General features: G+C 43.8%; 1 protein-coding gene and 1 long non-coding RNA gene across 2 annotated transcripts; one reads left to right on the top strand and one right to left on the bottom strand.

Annotated features, from left to right (window-relative positions):
* The first annotated feature begins 193 nt into the window (after window positions 1-193).
* LOC103887096 lies at window positions 194-8264 on the top strand. Its single transcript, XR_651041.4, has 2 exons — window positions 194-676; window positions 4822-8264. It is a non-coding gene; the product is annotated as an uncharacterized LOC103887096 (long non-coding RNA).
* Window positions 8265-19408: 11144 nt separating this feature from the next.
* TRMT12 (tRNA methyltransferase 12 homolog) lies at window positions 19409-21825 on the bottom strand. Its single transcript, XM_003919646.5, has one exon. It carries the CDS (start codon window positions 21667-21669, stop codon window positions 20332-20334), a length of 1338 nt encoding a protein of 445 aa, XP_003919695.2. The 5' UTR covers window positions 21670-21825; the 3' UTR covers window positions 19409-20331.
* Window positions 21826-22435: the final 610 nt, after the last annotated feature.

The following is a 22435-nucleotide window of genomic DNA, read 5'->3' as shown; positions in this document are numbered from 1 at the left end:
GCTGCGCCGTCAGTCAAGCGAACCGCAGAGTCTGCGCCCACTGCCTGCGTCATAATCCAGCGCTAGGGACGGTCACCACGTCGTCATCACGCAGGGTTGCCATGGTTTCCGCCCACCTCCGCGGGTTTCTCTAGCTTCATGCCACCCCGTGGCGCATGCGCTTTTCGGTAGCCGCACTTTTCGGTAGCCGCGTTTTCCGGCCTTGGGGTTGCAGCTTCACCCTCGCAGAGTCGGCTTATCGAAGGGGTAGGTGCTTCCGCTGGGCAAAATATTAGCCGTTTTATTAGAGCCCATTAAACGTTGCATAAACATGGTTCAGAGCTTCCAGGGAGAAGAAAAGCCAAAAGATGCCGCCCTCTCGACCTATCCCACCCGCAGGAGTCTGAAAGCCGACGCCAGGAGAAATGCCGCGAAGGCCGCCCGGGATTCTGGTAGGGGCGACGCTGTGTGCGTTTATGGAGCGCTTGCGGTGCGTGGCACTGGGCTGCGTGTGGTGGGCACTGCCGAGAAAAAGGTTCCTCCCATCCATTTGCACATCACCCTTCCCACCTCCTGCCCAGATGGGGATGTCCAGAAGTGAGGACATTCATCGGCCGCATTTTACTAATGGCAAGGAGATAGCGACTGAAGGGCAAGAACCTAGGGTTTCCTGTCTTTGATATTTCTCATCTTTGAGGTAAGTACACCTGGACAGTCCTTTCCTTCCTCCTCAGGGCTCATGCTTTCTTGCCTATCCACGTAATTAATATGATCTGGCTATCTTTCTGTTCCGAAACTTCAGCAGCAAATGAAAGTGTAAGTTAGACCTTGCTATCCTAGTTTAAGGGGGATAAAATAGGAATCAAGAAGCCTGACCCACTTGAGCGCCCAGCCCAAGTGCATTCTGCAATCCAGTTTATATTAGTCCTCCATGTGGGTGGCTATACTTTATCAAGATTCCCCCCCCAAGGGGAGGAGGATTATTAGTCACATTATCAAACTCCCCTCCAACCCCTTTCTCTGCTTAGAGGTATGTGTAACGTGTAGTAGAAAGATCGAATCCCCACGCAAAAGTCCGTGCTGCTACTCATTTTTTTAACTTTCTGTTCTTATCGTTTACCCTACTCCCTAACAATGACCGCCATTTATCTGCTGCTTAATGGATACTAGGCACTGTCCTAAGGGTTTTATATGTTACTTCAATCTTTTCGTCAGCTTTATTTTGGTAGTTTGTTTTACAGAGGAGGAAACTGAGACTTAGGTAAGTTACAAGATGACAGGGTTACTACCTTGTTCAGTTAGTAGTCAGCAGCGAGTATATCTAAAGATAGTGCGAGTCAGAACTAGGATTATAAACCCAGAGCTACCTGAAACTCACAACTTCGGGCATCTTTGATTTCTTCTTTTCACCCACAGCCAATTCTTCGACTAAATTGTATCCTTTCTGTTTTCACTGTCTCTTGTACTGGTCTCCTTTCTATTGTAACTGTCATCATCCTAACTCAAGATCCTTCTGTAGCTTTCCCTGGTTATTGCAATATCCTCATTACGATTGCCACCTTTTCTAATCCAGTCTGTTTACTACTGCCAGGTTAATTTCCCCAAACTGCGTATCTGGGGAATAACCTTGTGGTTATGACGAAATTCCCAAAGGAAAGCAAACTTGCAAAGACTATGAAGACTTAGAATTTAAGAGTTCTGTGGAGATCTTCAGAGATATAAATTAGCTACTCAACATATCTGTTATTCTGCCCTGACTGCACTGTAAAGCAAAAAGAGAGAGGCCATTATGGGGGAAAAGATCCAAAAGGACTCCTAAAACACAAGTTGGGTAGAGGAGATAGGTGACTACTATTGTATTATGTTCATGGAAAATAAGTTCATGGGCTTTCCTCTAATTTTTATTTTAAAAGTAAATATACTAAATATTAAATAAAATTGTTTTAAGTGAACAAATGCTTCAGTCTTTATTAATGTTTTAACTGTTGCTGATCTTAATTTGATGTACAAATTTTATTAGTATAAGAGTTTCTGAGACTAAATTCCATCTTGGGCCGAGAACCTTCAGGAGTGGTGGCAGAGTCTTTCTTATCTTTTTCATACAGCTTCTCCAAGCAGGCTCTCTGCCAAGCTTGTCCAGCCCACCTTATTTTGTTACTGTTGTTGTTCTGTTTTGTTTTAGGCTTTTAACAGTTTGAAGCCATGGTTTTTAGCTTCTGTTTCTAGTGATAAGCAGAAAAGAGGGATGAGGAAGTATTTACTGGCCCAACCAGAAACGGAAACTAAGAACCCAAGACTATATTCTCTCCCTTGGACACCCCTGCGTGAGCTCTCTTTTTCCATCTATAAAATGAAGGTTTGAATAAGATCCTGGCAACTGTGTTAAAATATTACATTAAAATTAAATTTATAGTAATGAGGTAATTGATAGGATGCTTAGAAATTTTTAAGATAAAAGATATTTCCAGCTGGGTGTGGTGGCTCATGCCTGAAATCCCAGCACTTTGGGAGGCCAAGGAGGGTGGATCGCTTGAGCCTAGAAGTTCAAGACGAGCCTGGCCAACAAGGCAAAACTATATCTTTACAAAAAAATTGTAAAAATAGCTGGGTGTGGGCCGGGCGCGGTGGCTAACACCTATAATCCCAGCACTTTGGGAGGCTGAGGCGGGCGGATCACAAAGTCAAGAGTTCAAGATCAGCCTGGCCCACGTGGCAAAACCACATCTCTATTAAATATCCAAAAATTAATCAGGTGTGGTGGCGGGCACCTGTAATCCCAGCTACTTGGGAGGCTGAGGCAGGAGAATTGCTTAAACCTGAGAGGCGGAGGTTGCAGTGAGCCAAGATGGTGCCACTACACTCCAGCCTAGGTGACAGAGTGAGACTCTGTCTTGAGGGGGAAAAAAAAGTAGCTGGACGTGGTGGCACACGCCTGTGGTCCCAGCTGCTCAGGAGGCTGAGGTGGGAGGATCACTTGAGCCTGGGTGGCAGAGGTTGCAGTGAGCCAAGATCACACCACTGTACTCCAGCCTGGGCGACAGAGTGAGACCCTGTCTCAAAAAATAGGTAGTGTTTCCAAGAAATAACTACAATTAACTGAATCTAATCTTGGCTTGATTTCTGCATTGATTGGAATGTTGCACAACTCAGGTGTACATTTACATTGAGTCTGCATAAACAGTGTGGTTCATGAGTGTGTGTGTGTGTGTATTCACACACACATACAAACTGTATACATAGAATACCTGTGTTCGAAAATAACAATCTCTTATAAATCCTTCAGATTTAACAGCTCAGAAAGCCTTTTAGTAGCTTTCAAAACGTTTAGAGGAAAGATGTGTAAAAATTAGTTTGAATTTTCTCTTGACATTTGCATTAATGAAGTCTTTTTTTCCTACAATAGAAACTGATTCTTCTGGGTTATCTTAAGCAAGAAAGGAATTTATTAAGGGGTTATTTTCATTATTCCTCAAGATTTCAAGTCACAGGAGAGACCATCTATATTAGGCCATTCTTGCATTGCTCTAAGTACCAGAGGCTGAGTAATTTATAAGAAAAGAAGTTTAATTGGCTCACGGTTCTACAGGCTGTACAGGAAGCCTAGTGCCTGCATCTGCTTCTGGGGAGGCCTCAGGAAGCTTTTGCTCATGGCAGAAGGTGAAGTAGGATCAGGCACTTCACATGGCAAAAACAGGAGCAAGGGGGTGGGGGTAGGTGTCACACACTTTTAAACAATCAGATCTCATGAGAACTCACTACGGTGAGGACAGCACCAAGCCATGAGGGATCAGTCCCCATGACCCAGACACCACCAGGCCCTATCTCTAACTGGGAATTACATCTCAACATGAGATGTGCAGGGGAGATCCAAACTATATCACCATCCAATTGGTCAAGCTTACTGGATCATGTATCTGCACCCTAGCTTCCTTAGTGGGAGGAAGCAGTAGGAAACGTGCACTTGGATTTAACCCCTTCACTAATATGTATTTTCTACTAATATGTATTTTCTTCAAGTGGAAGATAGGGATACTGGTAGGAAGGGTAGTGTCCTAGTCTGTATTCTGTGGTTTATAACAGAATACCTGAAACTGGGTAATTTATAAAGAAAAGGAATTCATTTCTTGCAGTTAGGGAGGAGACTGAGAACTTCAAGGTGGAGGGACCACATCTGGGGAGAGCCTTGTTGCTGATGGGGACTGCAGGGAATCATATGGTGAAGGGGCTGAGCATGCCCACTCAGGCCTTTCCTCCTCTCTCTCTATGAAGCTACCAGTCCCAGGCCAGGCGCGGTGGCTCACGCCTGTAATCCCAGCACTTTGGGAGGCCGAGGTGGGCAGATCACCTAAGGTCAGGAGTTTGAAACAAGCCTGGCCAACGTGGTGAAACCCCATCTCTACTAAAAATACAAAAAATTAGCCTGGCATGGTGGGAGGCTGAACAGAACAGAAAGTCTAGAAAAACTCCACACATATAGGGTCACTTGATTCATTAGAAAAGTGACACTAGAGTGCAGTGGGAAACGGATAAGCCAACAATATAATAGGACTCTGGATACTGCCTAACAAAGGACAGCGTATCACTTAATGGTGAGACACGCTGGAAGCATTCTCCCTAAAGTTAAGAGTAAGGTAAGGTTGCTCACTGTCATCATTACTATTTATCATTGTATTAGAAGTGGGGGCTGGGAATAAGGCAAGTTAAAATGCTTCCCTGTTTACCAAGATTTAGCTGGTTTTCTCGAATAAAGGCACCTCAGATTATTTCAAGCTTTTAGTTACTTTGTAGAGTTCTGAAAAAGTTGACTGACCATTTTTGCCCGTGTTCTCATTGCTTTTATAGAGGAGCCGATATTTGGAGATGTTTACCCTGCTGTTTTGGAAGTTGTCCATTTTACTTGATATTGGGACGTATCAAGAGACCACTATACCTTGAATGTAAAATACAGGTACATTCTTTCCTTCCGTTATCGTGTAGCAATAACACTACTTCCTCCTGATAATTGGATTCAATTACCCCAACTAACATGGTGACTTTTCCTTGCCTGCTGGTCTCCTGGCACAAGGACCCTGAACTGGGAAATCTCAGCAAGTTAAAGTTTAAAGGATCTATTATTGTGTCTCTTGATGAAAAGATTCCTCTCTTGGGAATCAGGACTTCTAGACTCAAAGTTGTGGGGATGAGAAGTACAAACTTCTCACATGGGTCACTGGGAGTAAGAGTATGTGGTTATATTAATTTCCTATTGTGCTATGACAAACTTAGTGGTTTCAAAAAACACAAATTTATTTTCTTACAGTTCTGGAAGCCTAAAATCAAGGTATCAACAGGACTGCTTTTCCTGAAGGCTTCAAGAAAAAGTCTGTTTCCTTGCCTTTTTCAATTTCTAGAGGCTACGTACATTTCTTGGCTATGGCCCATTACTCATATCACCCCATCCTCCTGCTTAAGTCATTGCATCTACTAAGCAAACCTGCCTCTCCCTTGTAAGAATCTTTATGATTATATTGGGCCCATTGGATAGTCAAGGATAATCTCTGTATCTTGAGGTCATTAACTTAGTCATATCCACAAAGTTTCTTTTATCATGAAGGTAAAATATTTGTAGAATCCAGGTATTAGGATCTGAACACATTTGGGGGCCATTATTCAGCCTACTACACAGTGGGAATTCTATTTATATCCTTCCATCCCCAAACATGCATGCTATGTATATATGAGGCACAGCACCATACAATGAGTATTGATTTAGAGTATATGCTATACCCTGGTGGACAGGGTCATTCCATTTCACAGGCTATTATCTTCAAGCTTTTGCTTCATTTTCACTTTCAAAAGGCTTTTCCATCAGGCCAGCACTTTTTAGGTTGTATAGTATGTGATAGGACCAGTGGATCCCATGGTTATGTACCTGCTGACACACCTCCTTTGCTGTAAAGTCGGTCCCTAAATCAAAGGCAATATTACACAGGATACATGTTGATGGATCAAATACCTGTAAACCTTTGAATAGTAGAGCTGGCCAACAAGTTATAGGCAAGGAAGTCAAAACTCATAAATGCAGATGGGCAGTTTCTAGTCAAGGAGAATCACTGCCCATTCTAGGATGGAAGGAATCCAACATAAGTCAGCTTGCTGCCCAAGTAGCTGTTGGGTATCCTTGAGGGTTGGGGCTGTATCGGGAACTTGGTGTTTAACATTGGGGAGTGGCTGGTTTTTTTGTTGTTTTTTGAGACGGAGTTTCACTCATTGCCCAGGCTGGAGTGCAGTGGCGCCATCTTGGCTCACCGCAACCTCTGCCTCCTGGGTTCAAGGGATTCTCCTGCCTCAGCCTCGCGAGTAGCTGGGATTACAGGCATGCGCCACCACGGCCAGCTAATTTTGTGTTTTTAGTAGGGACAGGTTTCTCCATGTTGGGCAGGCTGGTCTTGAACTCCAGACCTCAGGTGATCCACCCACCTTGGCCTCCCAAAGTGCTGGGATTACAGGCGTGAGCCACCGCACCCGGCCTGGGGAGTAGCTATTGGATAAGTGGAGGCTGTCTATTGGCCTCCTGCCCACTTGCATTCCTGCAAGATGACTACTTTGTCATGAGCCCCCTATGCCATTCCTGGGGGCAGAGGGAGGAGACGGTGGAGCTGATGGCTGTAGCTGCTGAAGTTAACTGGCTAAATCTGTCTACTTGGTTATTTAATGCTGCTTACATGTTGGATTGTCTCTGGCAGGTAAAGATTCTGTTATACAATACCAAACCCCTCCTTATGTGCCATATGTCATATATTTCTCCACTGCTTCTCCAGACTTCTTGTCCTTGATATGCCAGTCTTATTCCAGACCCCTGATCAACTGGCCAACTTATTTGTCATTTGCCATGAAAATATGTTTTACTTCAAGACAGTTTCTTTCCACACAAAGTTGATGACCAGGAATACTGCCTCACATTATGTCGTTTGGAAGGGTTCTCCTCACTGCTGTCTTTTAAGGCCTGTCCTGTGTGGGCCTGTAGGGCAGTAGCAGTCCATTTTAGTTTTGAACCTGTATTCCAAGAAAACGCAGTGAATTCAGCTCAGGCTTTTTTGTCCTCCATAAGCTAGACATGAGAGCCTCCCAAATGGCCATAATTGTGAGCTGAGGAAGGGACATCGGTAAAGAATCAGATATGACATGGGAGCCTGACCACCTGCCTGTGCCCAGCTCATGATGGGCATCTCTGGCTACATCATCACTTGATGTCCATAATCAGTTCTTACCAAGGCACATTAGTATGGATAAGTTGTTTTTGGGGTTTTGCACTGCAGATGGCCCAGCCTTGCCACAGAATGCCAGGAGTTGACCTTGTGATTCTCCCATTGGAGCTTGCCATCAACTTTCATGGTTTCTTATCTCATTTACTCGTCCCACAGAATATCCTGAATTGGTCCATGCAACAGGGCTAAATACACCATACCTGCTAGAGAACTTTACGTGCTATGGATCCCACTGAAAACTGGCAGACTTCTATCTCACCCAGTTTACAAGTCAGAACAGTATTGCCAACTTCTGAATTCCCACAGAGGCCTACACAACTTGGTATGCTTCCCTGGTGGCAGAATAATTTTGGTGAAATGAGTGGGTGAGAAGCAGTAATTTGTCCTTTACTGTGAAGGGTATATCTTGGCATTCAAGCAGCCTACTGGGCCCTAAAAATTTCACTGATGTAACAGCTTGCTGGGTCTTAAGGATTATTTCCCATCCTCCAGTGTACAGTATGCTAGCTGCTTATTATTTACCTCACCCAGCTAGCATGATGTCATCAATGTGGTAGGTCATTGTGACATTATGTGGGATGTTCAGATGGTCTAGATCTCTTTGGATTATGATGCAGTGTGGAATAGTTAACATAACCCTAGGGCAATACTATAAATGGGTACTGCTGTCCTATATAAACACAAACTTAATTCTTACCCAGCACCCTCAGGACCCAGTTCCATACCCGTGCTCATGGTTCCTGTTGGTACATGTTGGTTAGGTCCTGCATCTCTTTGGTCATATAAGCCCATTTGGAATTGAAAGTGGACACACAGAATGAGGGCAAAACACCTGCAGAATAGCTGCTTCATCATGGTGGTGTGGGAGTTTTTCATATCAGGTTTTGTTACCTTTGAGTTTTTAAATTATGTGTAAAGCTTTGATTTTTAAAAAAAACTCAATTATTAAAAAGAAACTGAGACAGTCTGTCTATCCACCTATCTCTGTTTACCTAATGCTATTGTTGTGTGTGTTAATAAAATTCAATTTTAGCTTCATATTCATGCAATATTTTCATTTACCTTTGATTCAGCCTTGACCTTTAAAAAGCCAAAAGGACAAATACCTATTTTGACACTGGTTCTGATCTGTCTGAAATTCTGTGTGACCAATGGTCAAGTAACCTTGCAGGCTGTTTATCATGTCTAATCTGAAAAAAGTCATTGTATTTACTAACATTTTAATATTCCCCTTATAGGTAAGCATTCTAAACATGATTGTGGCAAGAAATTCTTATATGCTTTACATGTTGAAATTCTGTGTCAACTGAAGTACATATGTATATTATTGCAAGAGTGAATTTCTTCAATAATGATTGTGACAGCTAGTAAATTTAAGTAGAAAGTAATTATAAACATCCAAATACTTTTTTAAATGGGCAAAATATATGAAACAATGGCCCTGAAGGCATTGGACATAGGCTGTGAAGGACAGTGATCCATGAGAGATGGAATGCAAACAAGATGCACAATATAATTGCTCCAACTTGCTGCCTGAAGAAAGGCTTTGGCATGGGGAAAGGGAACCCAGAAGACTCCATGAGGTGAGGAGATATAGGTGGGAGTCCTGAGAACCCAAGGCAACTAGAGTTCACAGGGTAGAATACTAGAGAGGACAGGGTGACACAGAGAGAACTCCAGAGACCTGCTGACCATTCCTCTAAAGTATTAAGCTAAATGATCAGTACATGCATGAGAGGAAATAACCAAAGGCTTGGCAAAGAACCATCAGAAAGGATTAGAGGAAACAATACTCAAAGCTCACACAGGATGGTGAATGATTCCTGATCCCGTCAGCAAGAGTGGAAAAGGTCATAATTCACAAGGTGCCAGTTAGAGTACTAAGAAGGGTCTTGCTTCAGTAGTGGGAAAAAATATCCCTTGACTAAATGCTTTAGAATAACCTAACAAAGCTTAAAAGCAAGACCCAAAAACATTCAAACTGTGTCCAAATAACTTAATCATACTCCAGAAGAAAGTTCAAACTGTTTTAGGGATATGAAAATAATCTACAAAGTAAATTCACAATGGCTGGCATCCAATCAAAAATTACCAGGCATGCAACAGAAAAATACAACCCATAATAAGAAAAATAAAACATTCTAGGCTGAGTGCGGTGGCTCACACCTGTAATCCCAGCACTTTTGGAGGCCAAGGTAGGTGGATGACCTGAGGTCAGGAGTTCGAGACCAGCCTAGCCAACATGGTGAAACCCTGTCTCTACTAAAAATACAAAAATTAGCAGGGTGTGGTGGCACTCACCTGTAGTCCCAGCTATTCAGGAGGCTAAGGCAGGAGAATCGCTTGAACCCAAGAGGTGGAGGTTGCAGTGAGATCGTGCCACTGCACTCCAGCCTAGGCAACAGAGCAAGACTCCGTCTCAAAACAAACAAAAAATAAAATAAAACATTCTGTCAAAACTGACTCAGAAATTACAGATGATGAAGATTATTAGACAAGGACATTAAAACAATTATTATAATTACATTCCATATATTCAAGAAACCAGAGGAAAGACTGAAGATATTACAGACAGAGAAGGTATAAAAAGACCCATATCAAACTTCTAGAGATGAAAACTCCAATGTCTGAGATTGAAAAATATGTTACATGAGATTAATGGCAGATAAGATATTGCAGAAAGAAAGATTAGTGAACTTGAAGACATAGCAGTAGAACCTCCCTGAAACAGAGAGTAAAAAGAACAAAATAAGACACACACCTCCTACCAAAATAAAAAGAGCATCACTAAAGGGTGGGACAACTTCAGGCAGCCAAATGCATGGTGTATAATTGCAGTCCTTGAAGGAGAAGAGTGGGGAGCAAAAAATGGTGGTGGTCTAGTCCAAAGTAAGTAGAAAAAAAAGAAATATGAGAGCAGAAATCAAAAGAAAAGGTAGGCCGGGTGCGGTTGCTATGCCTGTAATCCCAGCACTTTGGGAGGCTAAGGAGAGTGGATCATGAGGTCAGGAGTTCAAGACCAGCCTAGCCAAGATGATGAAACCCTGTCTCTACTAAAAATATAAAAAATTAGCTGGGCTTGGTGGCACGTACCTGTAATTCCAGCTACTTGGGAGGCTGAGGCAGGAGAATAGCTTAAACCCAGGAAGGGGAGGTTGCAGTGAGCAGAGATCATGCCACTGTACTCCAGCCTGGGCGACAGAACAAGACTCCGTCTCAAAAAATAAAATAAAATAAAACACACAGTAGAAATACAATAGAGAAAATCAATGAAACCAAAAGCTGATTCTTTCAGAAGCTAAGTAAGTTTGATAAATTTCTAGGCCGACTGATCAGGAAAGAGATAGAGAAGACAAATTATCAGTATAGGTAACAAGAGGTGATAATACTACAGATTCCACAGTTGTTAAAAGGGAACATTTTGAACACTTTGTGTCAGTGTATTTGGCAAATTAGATAAAACAGAAAAATTCGTTGAAGATGCAAACTACGAAAGCTCAGCCAAGAAATAGATACCCTAAAAAACTCTTTTAAAGAAATTGAATTTATAGTTACAAATCTTCCCATAAAGAAAAAAATCCAGGCCCAGATAGCTTCATTGAGGATTTCTAACAAACATTAAGGAAGTAATAACAATTTTACACAAACTTTTCCAGCAAATGGAAGAATACATCCCAACTGAGTCAACTAATTCTGTGAGCCAGCATTTTTCCCATGAAGGTAAACACAAAATGTATTGACTATGAATTATGTATATGAAGCCAATTCCTTGTACAATCCCATGTCACCACAGTTGTTGGAAATGAGGGTGGGCAGATTAAGGAATATTGGGGATTAATGTATGTGTTGAGTATATTTTAAAATGTTTTAGAATACTAGGATTTTGATGAACTGAATTTGCAAGACATCACATATTTAACCATGTCACATTTTTGCTTAGACCCTTCAATGACATCCCACTGCTGTTGGGATGGTGTTCTTAATATAGCCTACATTGCGCCCTGCCTGATCTGACCATCACTTAACTCTGCAGCCTAATTAACATTCTTTCACCCCTTACTCTTTCCTCTCCATCCACCCTACCCTTCATTTTGGCCCCTCAAACTCCTCCACATGGCACTTGCACACACTGTCAGAGCCTGGAAAACTGTTCCCCATTTTAGCCACTCATTAATTCCTACTCACCATTCAGCTCGCAGCTAAGTCATCAAATTCTCAGGGAAGGCTTCCCTGACCTTCCTGACCAGGCCAACCCCTGTCATAGGTTCCAATTGTACCCTGAGAATCTCTCCTCCCAGCATTTACTAGAATGCAAGTTGTTATATGAAATGTTGTATGTTGTGTGTGATTATTGGATAAATGTCTATCCCTCTCATTAGAGTATAAGTCCATGGAGTCTGGGATTGAGTCTCGTTTTGTTGGCTATTTTACTCCCAGTGGTTGCCACAGTGTCTGGTACATTATGGGGCCCCAAAAACATGTATGAAAGGGCAAGAAGAGAGAGAAGGGAAAAGAGACAAAACAAAACACTCCAGCCTGTGGTCTAGTAGCTAAGCTTCTGTGCTTTTATGGCTACAGCCTGAGTTAGATTCTGTTCAGGGAACGAATCCCATTATTGAGTATCTATTACTTCGATTAAAAAAAAAAAAAAGACCAAAGGCAGTCAGTCCTTGGAGTCATGGATAAATTAATTTCAAGAATGAATGGGGCCGGGCGCGGTGGCTCAAGCCTGTAATCCCAGCACTTTGGGAGGCCGAGACGGGCGGATCACGAGGTCAGGAGATCGAGACCATCCTGGCTAACAGAACCCCGTCTCTACTAAAAATACAAAAACTAGCGAGGTGGTGGGTGCCTGTAGTCCCAGCTACTGGGAGGCTGAGAGCAGGAAGAATGGCGGGAACCGGGGCCCGGAGCTTGCAGTGAGCTGAGATCCGACACAGCACTCCAGCCTGGGCTGACAAAACTCCGTCTCAAAAAAAGAATGAATGAAGTTTTTATTTCCACAGCATTTTCACTGGATGGAAGCATTAACAGTTGAAACATCTGAAAAAAAGAATTGATTCAAGATGCCCTGTTTTGGGTCGTATGAGCTCTGTGAGCATTCCTGCTCAGTTTGTATTTACTCATCTCTATTATATATGTCTCATTTATTTGGTTAATCTAGTACTCAGAATATCAGGTAGAAATATTTGTAAGTTAAAAAACAAAATTCCCACAGTGACTTAAATAGACTTGGGGGTGGGGTTGCAAGTTATTTTACTTATTTTTTTTCACATGACAAGTTCAGAGATAGACCTATTTCAGGGCTGTGTAGCTGATCAGAGATCCCCTTAAGAAATCAGAGTCCTACAATGCTGCTCTGCCAGTCTTAGCATGCTTGGAGAGATGGCTGCTACATCTCCAGGGTCAGAGACCCAAAGCCCTCCCTGGGGACCTCTGCCTGCAGCTCCTTGCCAGAACTGGTTCACATGGCCACTGTCTGTGCAAGAGAGGCTGGGAAATTTAGTACTTGAGTTTTCCAGCTTCTCCTTTTTAAGAGAAAGGGGAATTGGGATGGATACTGTGAGTCAATTCTGGGCTCAGTGAAAAGGTTCTTGGGATCAACTTGGAGAATCTGGAGAAGGGCCTACAGGAAACACACAATGGTAACTGTAAGATTCAAGAGAAAGTTTCAATGAGACAAATAGCTTATCTTGGAGAAGAGGTTAAGGGGCCCTCACTTCCTCTGCCTTTACCTGGTTGATCCTATTCAAAATTGAGCTCTAGGACAGGCACCATGGCTCATGCCTGTGATCCCAGCACTTTGGGAGGCTGAGGTTAGAGGATCACTTGAGCCCTAGAGTTCAAGACCAGCCTGGGCAACATAGTGAGACCCTATATCTATAAAAAAATTTAAAAATTATGACTGGGCACAGTGGCTCACACTTGTATTCCCAGCACTTTGGGAGGCTGAGGTGGGTGGATCGGATGACTTGAGGTCAGGAGTCCAAGACCAGCCTGGCCAACATGGTGAAACCCGTCTCCACTAAAAACACAAAAATTAGCAGAGGCATGGTGCATGCCTGTAATCTAACTGCCCAGGAGGGAGTGAGGCAGGAGAATTGCTTGAACTCGGGGGTGGGGGGTGGGGGAGGTTGCTACTCAGAAGGTTGGGGCAGGAGGATCATTTGAGCCCAGAAGGTCAAAGCTGCAAGTGAGTCTTTTTTTTTTTTTTTGGTGGGGGGACAGAGTCTTACTCTGTCACCCAGGCTACAGTGCAGTGGTGCGATCTCCACTCACTGCAACCTCTGCCTCCTGGGTTCAAGCGATTTTCCTGCCTCAGCCTCCTGAGTAGCTGGGATTATAGGTGTTTGCCACCATGTCTGGCTAATTTTTGTGGGGTTTTTTTTTTTTTTTTTTTTTTTTTTGAGAAGGAGTCTCGCTGTCACCCAGGCTGGAGCGCAGTGTCATGATATCAGCTCACTGCAACCTCTGCCTCCTGGGTTCAAGCGATTCTCTTGCCACAGCCTCCCGAGTAGTTGGGACTATAGGCGCCCACCACCACCCCTGGCTGATTTTTGTATTTTTAGTAGAGATGGGATTTCACCATCTTGGCCAGGCTGGTCTCGAACTCCTGACCTTGTGATCCGCCCACCTCAGCCTCCCAAAGTGCTGGGATTACAGGCGTGAGCCACTGCACTTGGCCAATTTTTGTATTTTTAGTAGAGACAGGGTTTTACCATGTTGGCCAGGCTAGTCTCAAACTCCTGACCTCAGGTGATCCGCCCTCCTCAGCCTCCCAAAGTTTACAGGCGTGAGCTGGGATTACAGGTGGGAGCCACCGTGCCCAGGCTGCAGTGAACCTTGATTGCGCCACTGCACTCCAGCCTGGACAACAAAGCAAGACCCTAAAAATAACAAAATGCAGCTCTGGTGTTCCTTCCTGTAGGAAATGTTTCCAACTTCTTTCCTTTTTTTTTTTTTTCCCCCAACAGCTTTTTTGAGATATCATTCACATACTACAAAACGCACCCTTTTAGTATATATGTTGCTGAAGCAAGTAGGCAAGTTCACCCTTTAAAAATATACAATTAAATAGCTGGTTCATATATTACAGAGTTGTGCAGTGATCACCACCATCTATTTTCAGAACATTTTCATCTTCCCACAAAAGAAGCCCAGTACCTATTAGCAGTCATTCTCCAGTCTCCACTCCCCCCAGCACCTGGGAACTGTTTCCTCAATTTGCCTATTCTGGCCAATAAATGACCTTTTGCAACTGAATTCTTTCACTCAGCATAATGTTTTCAAGGTTCATCCAGAAACCATGTATCAGTACTGCATTCCTTTTTACAGATTCCACTGTATAGATATGACATTTTGTTTAACCATTCATCAGTTGATGGACTTTGGGTTTCCACATTTTGGTTATGAATAATGCTGCTACAAATACTCATGTACAAGCCTTTGTGTGGACATATGTTTGCATTCTCTTGGGTGTATATACCTCTATCACATGTCTTATTTATTTGGTTAATTCACTGCTGCGTCATATGATAACCCTATGTTCAACATTTTAAGGAACTGCCAAACTTTCCCAAGTGAACAGGGTTGGATCTTTATTTTAAACATTTTAAATACTTGTGATCATTTTAAGTAATAGTTTAGTTTGAAAATGACTACTTTTACAGCTTGTGCAATATAAAATGGCTGTACCCTGAGGCTGTTCAGAACGATACACACTGGATTTTGTCACATGTGTGCCCAGGGTAGGAGAAAATGAAATTTAAATTCTACCATTTTTAATTTCTGTTCGTGTATGGTTTTGTTTGTTTTTTGTTTTTGAGACAGAGTCTTGCTCTATCGCCCAGGCTGGAGTACAGTGGCGCAATCTCGGCTCACTGCAACCTCCACTTCCTGGGTTCAAGAGATCCTCCTGCCTCAGCCTCCCAAGTAGCTGGGATTACAGGAGCTCACCACCACACCTGACTAATTTTTGCATTTCTAGTAGAGACAGGGTTTTGCCATGTTGGACAGGCTGGTCTCAAACTCCTGACCTCAGGTGATCCATCCGCCACAGCCTCCCAAGGTGCTGGCATCACAGGCATGAGCCACCACACCAGGCCTATTTGTGTATTTCAAAGGCACATATTGTACTCATATATTAGTTAACTCATATAATTTTTTAAAATTACAAAGTTAATAAAGCAGCTCAAGTTTGAGGGAGTTTTAAAAAATTACTAATTTTAAAAAAATCACAATATCGCTATCAAGTAGCTGCATTGACTGGCAACTAATATTGCAGCTTGCATGGGAAGCCTTTAGAGCTTATACAAATTGCTGGACTGAAATGACAAGGACCCCATGAGCCTCCTGAACCCTTCAGTCTTTTTTCCTTGGTTCCATAAGATGCTTCTTCCCAACTAGGGCAACCCAGCAAGTCCTCAAAGAAAATTGAAATGTAAATGAACATGCTTAAGTAGAGAAAAAGCTTAAGGGAGGCTTCTGTTCTTCCATTCACACATTAACTCCTGCTCATTCTTTTAACACTCCCTTAGGCATCCCTGCTCCCACCTTCCCAGTCACCCTGTCCAATCCTCAACCCACATCCTCAAATGAGGGTGGCTGCCTCTCCTATGTGTGCCCATAAAAACCCATATTTCTATCTAAGCACTTAGTAAACAGCATTGACATTGTTTTCTCTGTATCCGTGTCACCAGAGAGTGATCCCATTGTGGGCAGGACTCAGTTTTATTCATCTCTATGTCACTGGCTCCAAGCACTCTCTCTTAATGGAGAGAGTACACAGTATCTCCTAATTAACCAGTGAATGACTTTTCAAAATAATGACATTCTGCCTCAAGTAGGCCAGACATAACAGCAACCCCTCACAGCCAAATTAGGAAATGGTGGTTCATCATATACAAAGACTGATAGAATGAAGTGTGAAAGGAAAATAAAATGTCAGACCCCAGGCTGGGCGCAGTGGCTCACACCTGTAATCCTAGCACTTTGGGAGGGGGATCACCTGAGGTCGGGAGTTCGAGACCAGCCTGACCATGGAGAAACCCTGTCTCTACTAAAAATACAAAAATTAGCCGGGCATGGTGGCACGTGCCTATAATCCCAGCTACTCGGGAGGCTGAGGCAGGAGAATCACTTGAACCTGGGAGGCGGAGGTTGTGGTGAGCCGAGATCACGTCATTGCACTCCAGCCTGGGCAACAAGAGTGAAACTCCATCTCAACCACAACAACAAAAAAGGGAGACCCCAAACTTACTATGCCAAAGGGAAAAGTGAAGCTTGGAAACTCAATCATGCAAAAAAAGTGCCTAAACACAGCTGCAAGATAGAAGGTTACATATCTCCTCAGTTGGTCTCCCTTACCTTGACAATGTAAACAGCTTATCTTCACAGATACAGCACAAAGACAAGACTAGAAACCATCCCTCTGCCCACCCCAGACATATGCAGATGTGCTGAGTCCAGACAAATACATAATTGACTGTTCCTCTACCCCACTTCACATGTAACGTGGATTCAGTGAGTACTAATCAAAGCCTCATAAGAATATGACCACCTAACTCACTACCTACACTCCTTTTCGTTTTTTTCCTCTACCCCTAGCCCTCCTACCCTCACTTTCCCCTTTAAATACTGAAGCCTTCAAAATCCTCTTTGGAAAAAGTGCGGGCCACAGATCCTACTATGACTCGTGTCTTTTTCCCGTGTGTCCTCGACCTTGGCAAAATAAGCCTCTAAACTGATTGAGACCTGTCTCAGATACTTTTTATTTCACAAAAGTATTCACCACTCAGTGAGTCACGATGATGACAGCTTAACATATATTCATTTACGCCTAAGAACTACCCTATAGGATATGTACAATTGTTTACCCTAATGTATAGATGAGGAAACTAAATCTTGAGAGATTCATGACTTGCCTGAGGTCACACAGAAAGTAGAGGAGTCAGGAGTTGAATGAGTGGAATCTAAATTCTATGAAGGCATTTGGGAGGCCAAGGTAGGTGGATGACCTGAGGTCAGGAGTTCGAGACCAGCCTGGCCAACATGGTGAAACCCTGTCTCTACCAAAAATACAAAAATTAGCCAGGCATGGTGGCAGATGCCTTAATCCCAGCTACTCAGGAGGCTGAGGCAGGAGAATTGCTTGAATCTGGGAGGTGGAGGTTGGAGTGAGCTGAGATCGCTCCACTGCACGCCACCCTGGGCGACAGAGTGAGACTCCATCTCCAAAAAATAAAAATAAATAAATAATATGAAGGCAGAGCCATGTCAGTCTTTCATCACTGCACACACAGGGCCCATATATGTTTACATTTTATATATGTTATATATATATGAGAGACGGAGAGCACAAGCATGCAGGAGTCCAACAACTGTTGGTCGAATGAATTCAACTGGCCACACCTGACATCAGCTATCTATCCAGCGCTTATGGCAAAAAGGCAAATCCTCAGTCCCCAGACTGACTCTCTGGCTCATCTTCCCCATTGTTTCTCCTTGTTCCCTTCCCATATTGGCTTAACCTCCAGGTTGCTATCTTTAGCATTAATTTGAGGACAGCAAGCCATGGGCACACAAGTGAGGAAAAACCCATTATGTAAAAGAGGGGATGATTGGCTGGGCATGGTGGCTCATGCCTGTAATCTCAGCACTTTGGGAGGCCGAGCCAGGCACATCACGAGGTCAGGAGATCGAGACAATCCTCGCTAATTCGGTGAAACCCATCTCTACTAAAAATACAAAAAAATTAGCCAGGTGTGTTGGCACATGCCTGTGGTCCCAGCTACTTGGGAGGTTCAGGCAGGAGAATCACTTGAACCCAGGAGGCAGAGGTTTCAGTGGGCAGAGATTGCGCCACTGCACTCCAGCCTGGGTGACAGAGCAAGACTCTGTTTCAAAAAAAACAAAACAAGAAACAAGAGAAGATGATTAAGGTAACACAGGGAGGCCACTCTGTGAGATGGGAATGGAAATAAGCAGGCTGTTTGCTTTTGTGGTGGGATCACATGCTGGCTAACATCTCCCTAGGGGATTACTGTGTATAAGACACAGTGCTTTTTAATCCTTACAACAGCCCCCATCTTCAACACATCTCTCACTGCTTCCTCTATTCCAAACTTATCTAATGACAACATACCATTTTCTGAGGATTCAAACTTTTGCATCTGTTATTCTCTTCTACTAGTGCCTGTTTCTACCTGCAACCTGCCCATCAAAATCTTACCCAGTTTTCATGAGCCAATTCAAACACTACCTCTGAAGACTTCCCTATTCAGTTCTGAGAACTCTTCTTTCCCATCTTTGCATTCCTACAACATGCTACCACTTCCATGGCACCTATCTTACTGCACTCCAAGTCTTTCTTTGAGTACCTTTGTTATTTTGGCTGCTAGGTTGTGGGTTCCTCAGAGACAGGAACTCTATCTAATGGATCGTTATGTTTCCTGTGGCTTCTGTATATAATAGGCACTTAATATTTGTTGGATAACACAAACAGCACCAACTTGTCCTTACTGCTACTGTTGCAAGAGAAAGATGAGTAGCCATGCCCAAATCCAGTCAGCCAAATGTCAGGTACAATCATATAAGGCCACACTTTTCTATATTTCCTTCACCTAGCAAATCAGCCTAGATAGCTTTAAAATACACCAAAACAAAGCTCTGAGTGGTAATCAACAATTAGTCACCCAGGGCCATGCGTGGTGGCTCACACCTGTAATCCCAGCACTTTGGGAGGTCGAGGTGGGCAGATCACTTGAGGTCAGGAGTTCCAAAACAGCCTGGCCAACTGGTGAAACTCCATCTCTACTAAAAATACAAAAATTACCTGGGCATGGTGGTGCACACCTGTAATCCCAGCTACTTGGGAGGCTGAGGCTTGAGAATCGCTTGAGCCTGGGAGGCAGAGGTTGCAGTGAACTGAGATAGTGCCACTGCACTCCAGCCTGGGTGACAGAGCAAGACTCTGTCTCAAAAAAACAAAAAAGCAAACAAACAAACAAAAAACAACGAACAATTAGTCACTCCAATGGCAAACCATCTTTTATGGCAGACAGCCATAAAATAAGGTGAGGCTGGAAATGCTCTGCAGAATATTTCACATTCCTTATAGCTTCTTAGGTTGTCCCTCGTGTTCTCAGCCACGGTAGGAAGATGAAGAGGGAGTATGAGGCCTATACAAATCTAAGATTTTAATAGGAACTTTAATACCTATTAATTGGCAGCTATTGCACAAGCTTGAGGCTAGAAATCTAGATTCCCTATGATTTAGAATAGTGATTCGTCCTCAGCAGATGAGCTTTTAAAAAAAAGAAAAATAGACTGGTGATTCTTAACCATATTTCTACCACAAATCAAATTTATAAGACATCCCCCCACAATCATTTAGGAATGCCACAGTAAGGGAATGTAAATACACTAAAATATTTTTTGTTCCCTTCTCTCTCTAATTTAGTCATAATAACAAAGCACCATCAGGTTAAGGACTTATTCTGATTCCATTGCTTGGTCTGTCAATTTTATTTATCATATCCATCTACGTCCCATTACCACCACCCTAGTCCAAGTTACCATCACCTCAGACCTAGACAACCACAGAAGCCGCCTCACTGGTCTCCCTGTTTCCATCTTGGCCCTCCTCCAGTCAATTTTCTATATGGTAGCCAGAGCAATTTGGAAAAAGTACTGTGTCTTTCACTCTTAAAATAATCAATGTCCTGTGTATAGCTGCTTAATAAATAGCGATGTGAGACAATTCAAAGAAACTCTCCTTTTGCAAATAACAAAACCCGAGGCCAAAACATACTGAAACTTCAATTCCAGAACTGAGGTCAGAATTTGGAATTCATAATTGCACAACTGAGCCTCATTTCAGTGGGCCATGCTGCTTCTCCCAAATAGGTATTTCATTTTCTATGTTATCAATGGAAGACAAATGAAATAATTTGAATTGATCTAGAGCCTGCTTTCAGGGCTACAAAATATGAAAAAAACTGATCACCACGGGACAAAAGGGATGACAACCTCGACTGAACAGATACAGTAAGGACCACTCGTACATGGATCCCATGTGTCCCAGGGTCCACCTCCTCTAGCCAACTTAAGGACAGGGGCAGCATTCCAGATCCAGGACTATGTGATCCACATGGGGAGCGTAGGATTTCACTGGTTGGATGTGCAGAATTTGTGTCTTCCACGGTTTCCCATGCACCTGCTGAAGAAGAGTGGCGATTCGAGTTTCTGCAGATTCTGCCCACCTTTGCCACTCTGGCTTGGTGGCTGGTGACAACATTTTTCCCCTAGTATCCCTGGTAGCTCCATTTTTCCATTGGTTGGTGGTAATTTGCTGAGGATACAGCCAATGTTCTTTCTCTGTTTTGCTGACTTCAAGAGGCTGAAGATTCTTCCCTGGGAAAGATTCCACATTTTGGTGGATATGCAAAATGCCTCCAGCATCTTGCCGTAACACTTGGCAGGCAATGGGCCAGCCTTCTTCAGAGCTGGGAATCAGCCCCAGAATCACCCTATCTGCAATATTTGAGAGCTTCAGTTTTCTGTTATCTCCAAAGTGTATTTGGCACCGATCTGCTACTCCATTGATCTCAAGGTTATTTCTCAGAGCAACTACAGCATGGGGATTCCACTCACAAGCATGGACGAAGGCAGCACCAGCATGAACTAGGAAAGGCAACGTAAAATAACCAATCCCTGCATAGAGATCCACCAGCACTTCTCCAGCACAGGACAAGGATGCCACTCGAAGCTTCTCAGTGATGTTTCCGAAGGAGAACATACACTGGGTCACGTCAAACTTATAAAGGATACCATTATCCACATGCTCTACCCAGCCATGGTCACCCAGCAGCAGTGTCACTGCAGGAGTTCGAGTGCCATCCGGTGATACCCGCCCGCGTTTTGCCAAACGCTGGACGCCAAGTGCGGAGGCAACGGTCTCCCAGAGTTCCGGTCCCAGATTTTTCCACTGATTGGCTTGGAAACAGTCTTCACTCAGCAACAAGAGATTACCATGCCGTTGCCATGATCGGGGCAAATCAGCCTCCAACTCGGCTGACCACTTGACTCCCCGGCCCTCCACCCAGCGACTCACCTCAAGACACAATTTTTGGGCAGGTGAACAACCCTGGGCCCTCTTTGAAGGAACAGGATCCGGGAGCCGCGTCAGCATACAGGCACTGCCTGGGGCAACACGATTTCTCAGCTCCTGCAGGTGCTGCTCTGGAAGCGTCTCTCCCAGCACTGGTAGCGCCACCCAGCCATCCGGCATCTTTTCCACACGGTGCTGTGTATCAAAGAGTTTCTGCCTCTCGAGATATTCTCTGTATCGCTGGGTAAACCGAGGCTCAGTCACAACTGCGACAACAGCCACGGGCTTCCCACTTTCTCTCTCCATGTTGCTAACGACCACATTCTCTCCCATCACCTCAGCGATACTCCATCTCCTCAGAGTGGGCTCACCAGGCTGATTAAATTCTGAGTCTTAATAAGGCAGCCGGCTGCTCACCCCGCCATGCCGGCGCCGGAAATGACGTGCAAACAGGCAGGCACTAAATGTATCGATGCGATTGCTGGAGAATGGCGTCGGGTTGCCGGGGAGAAGCTGCGGCCGCCATCTTTCTTATGGTCAACCGTTACTTTTTTTCAGCCGGGGAGGAAATTTATAACAGGGAATCTTATGGACTAAAAGACTTAAAATTGGCATTTTCCAGAAACCTCATGCACTCTCTTCAGTGCTTCTCATGAATTCAAAGAGAAAAATGAACATGAAATTGTCAGAGGCGTGTGAGCCAGAGCAACTCCATCTTAAATAGGAGCTAGGTAAAATGAGGCTGAAACCTACTGGGCGGCATTCCCAAATGGTTAAGGCATTCTAAGTCACCGAATGAGATAGGAGGTCGGCACAAAATACGGGTCATAAAGACCTTGCTGATAAAACAGGTTGCAGTGAAGGAGCGGCCAAAACCCACCAAAACCAAAACAGGCACGAGAGTGACCTCTGGTCGTGCTCACTGCTGCACTCCCACCAGCGCCATGACAGTTTACAAATGCCATGGAAACGTCAGGAAGTTACCCTATATGGTCTAAAAAGGGGAGGCATGAATAATGCACCCCTCGTTTAACATATCATCTAGAAATAACCATAAAAATGGGCAACAAGCAGCCCTCATGACTGCTCTGTCTATAGA

The sequence above is a fragment of the Papio anubis genome, chromosome 8 (genome assembly GCF_008728515.1).
Source record: "Papio anubis isolate 15944 chromosome 8, Panubis1.0, whole genome shotgun sequence".
In the NCBI taxonomy this organism is placed as follows: domain Eukaryota; kingdom Metazoa; phylum Chordata; class Mammalia; order Primates; family Cercopithecidae; genus Papio; species Papio anubis.
The sequence above is the reverse complement of the archived record's forward strand: the minus strand, read 5'-3'. Positions and strand labels throughout refer to the sequence as shown.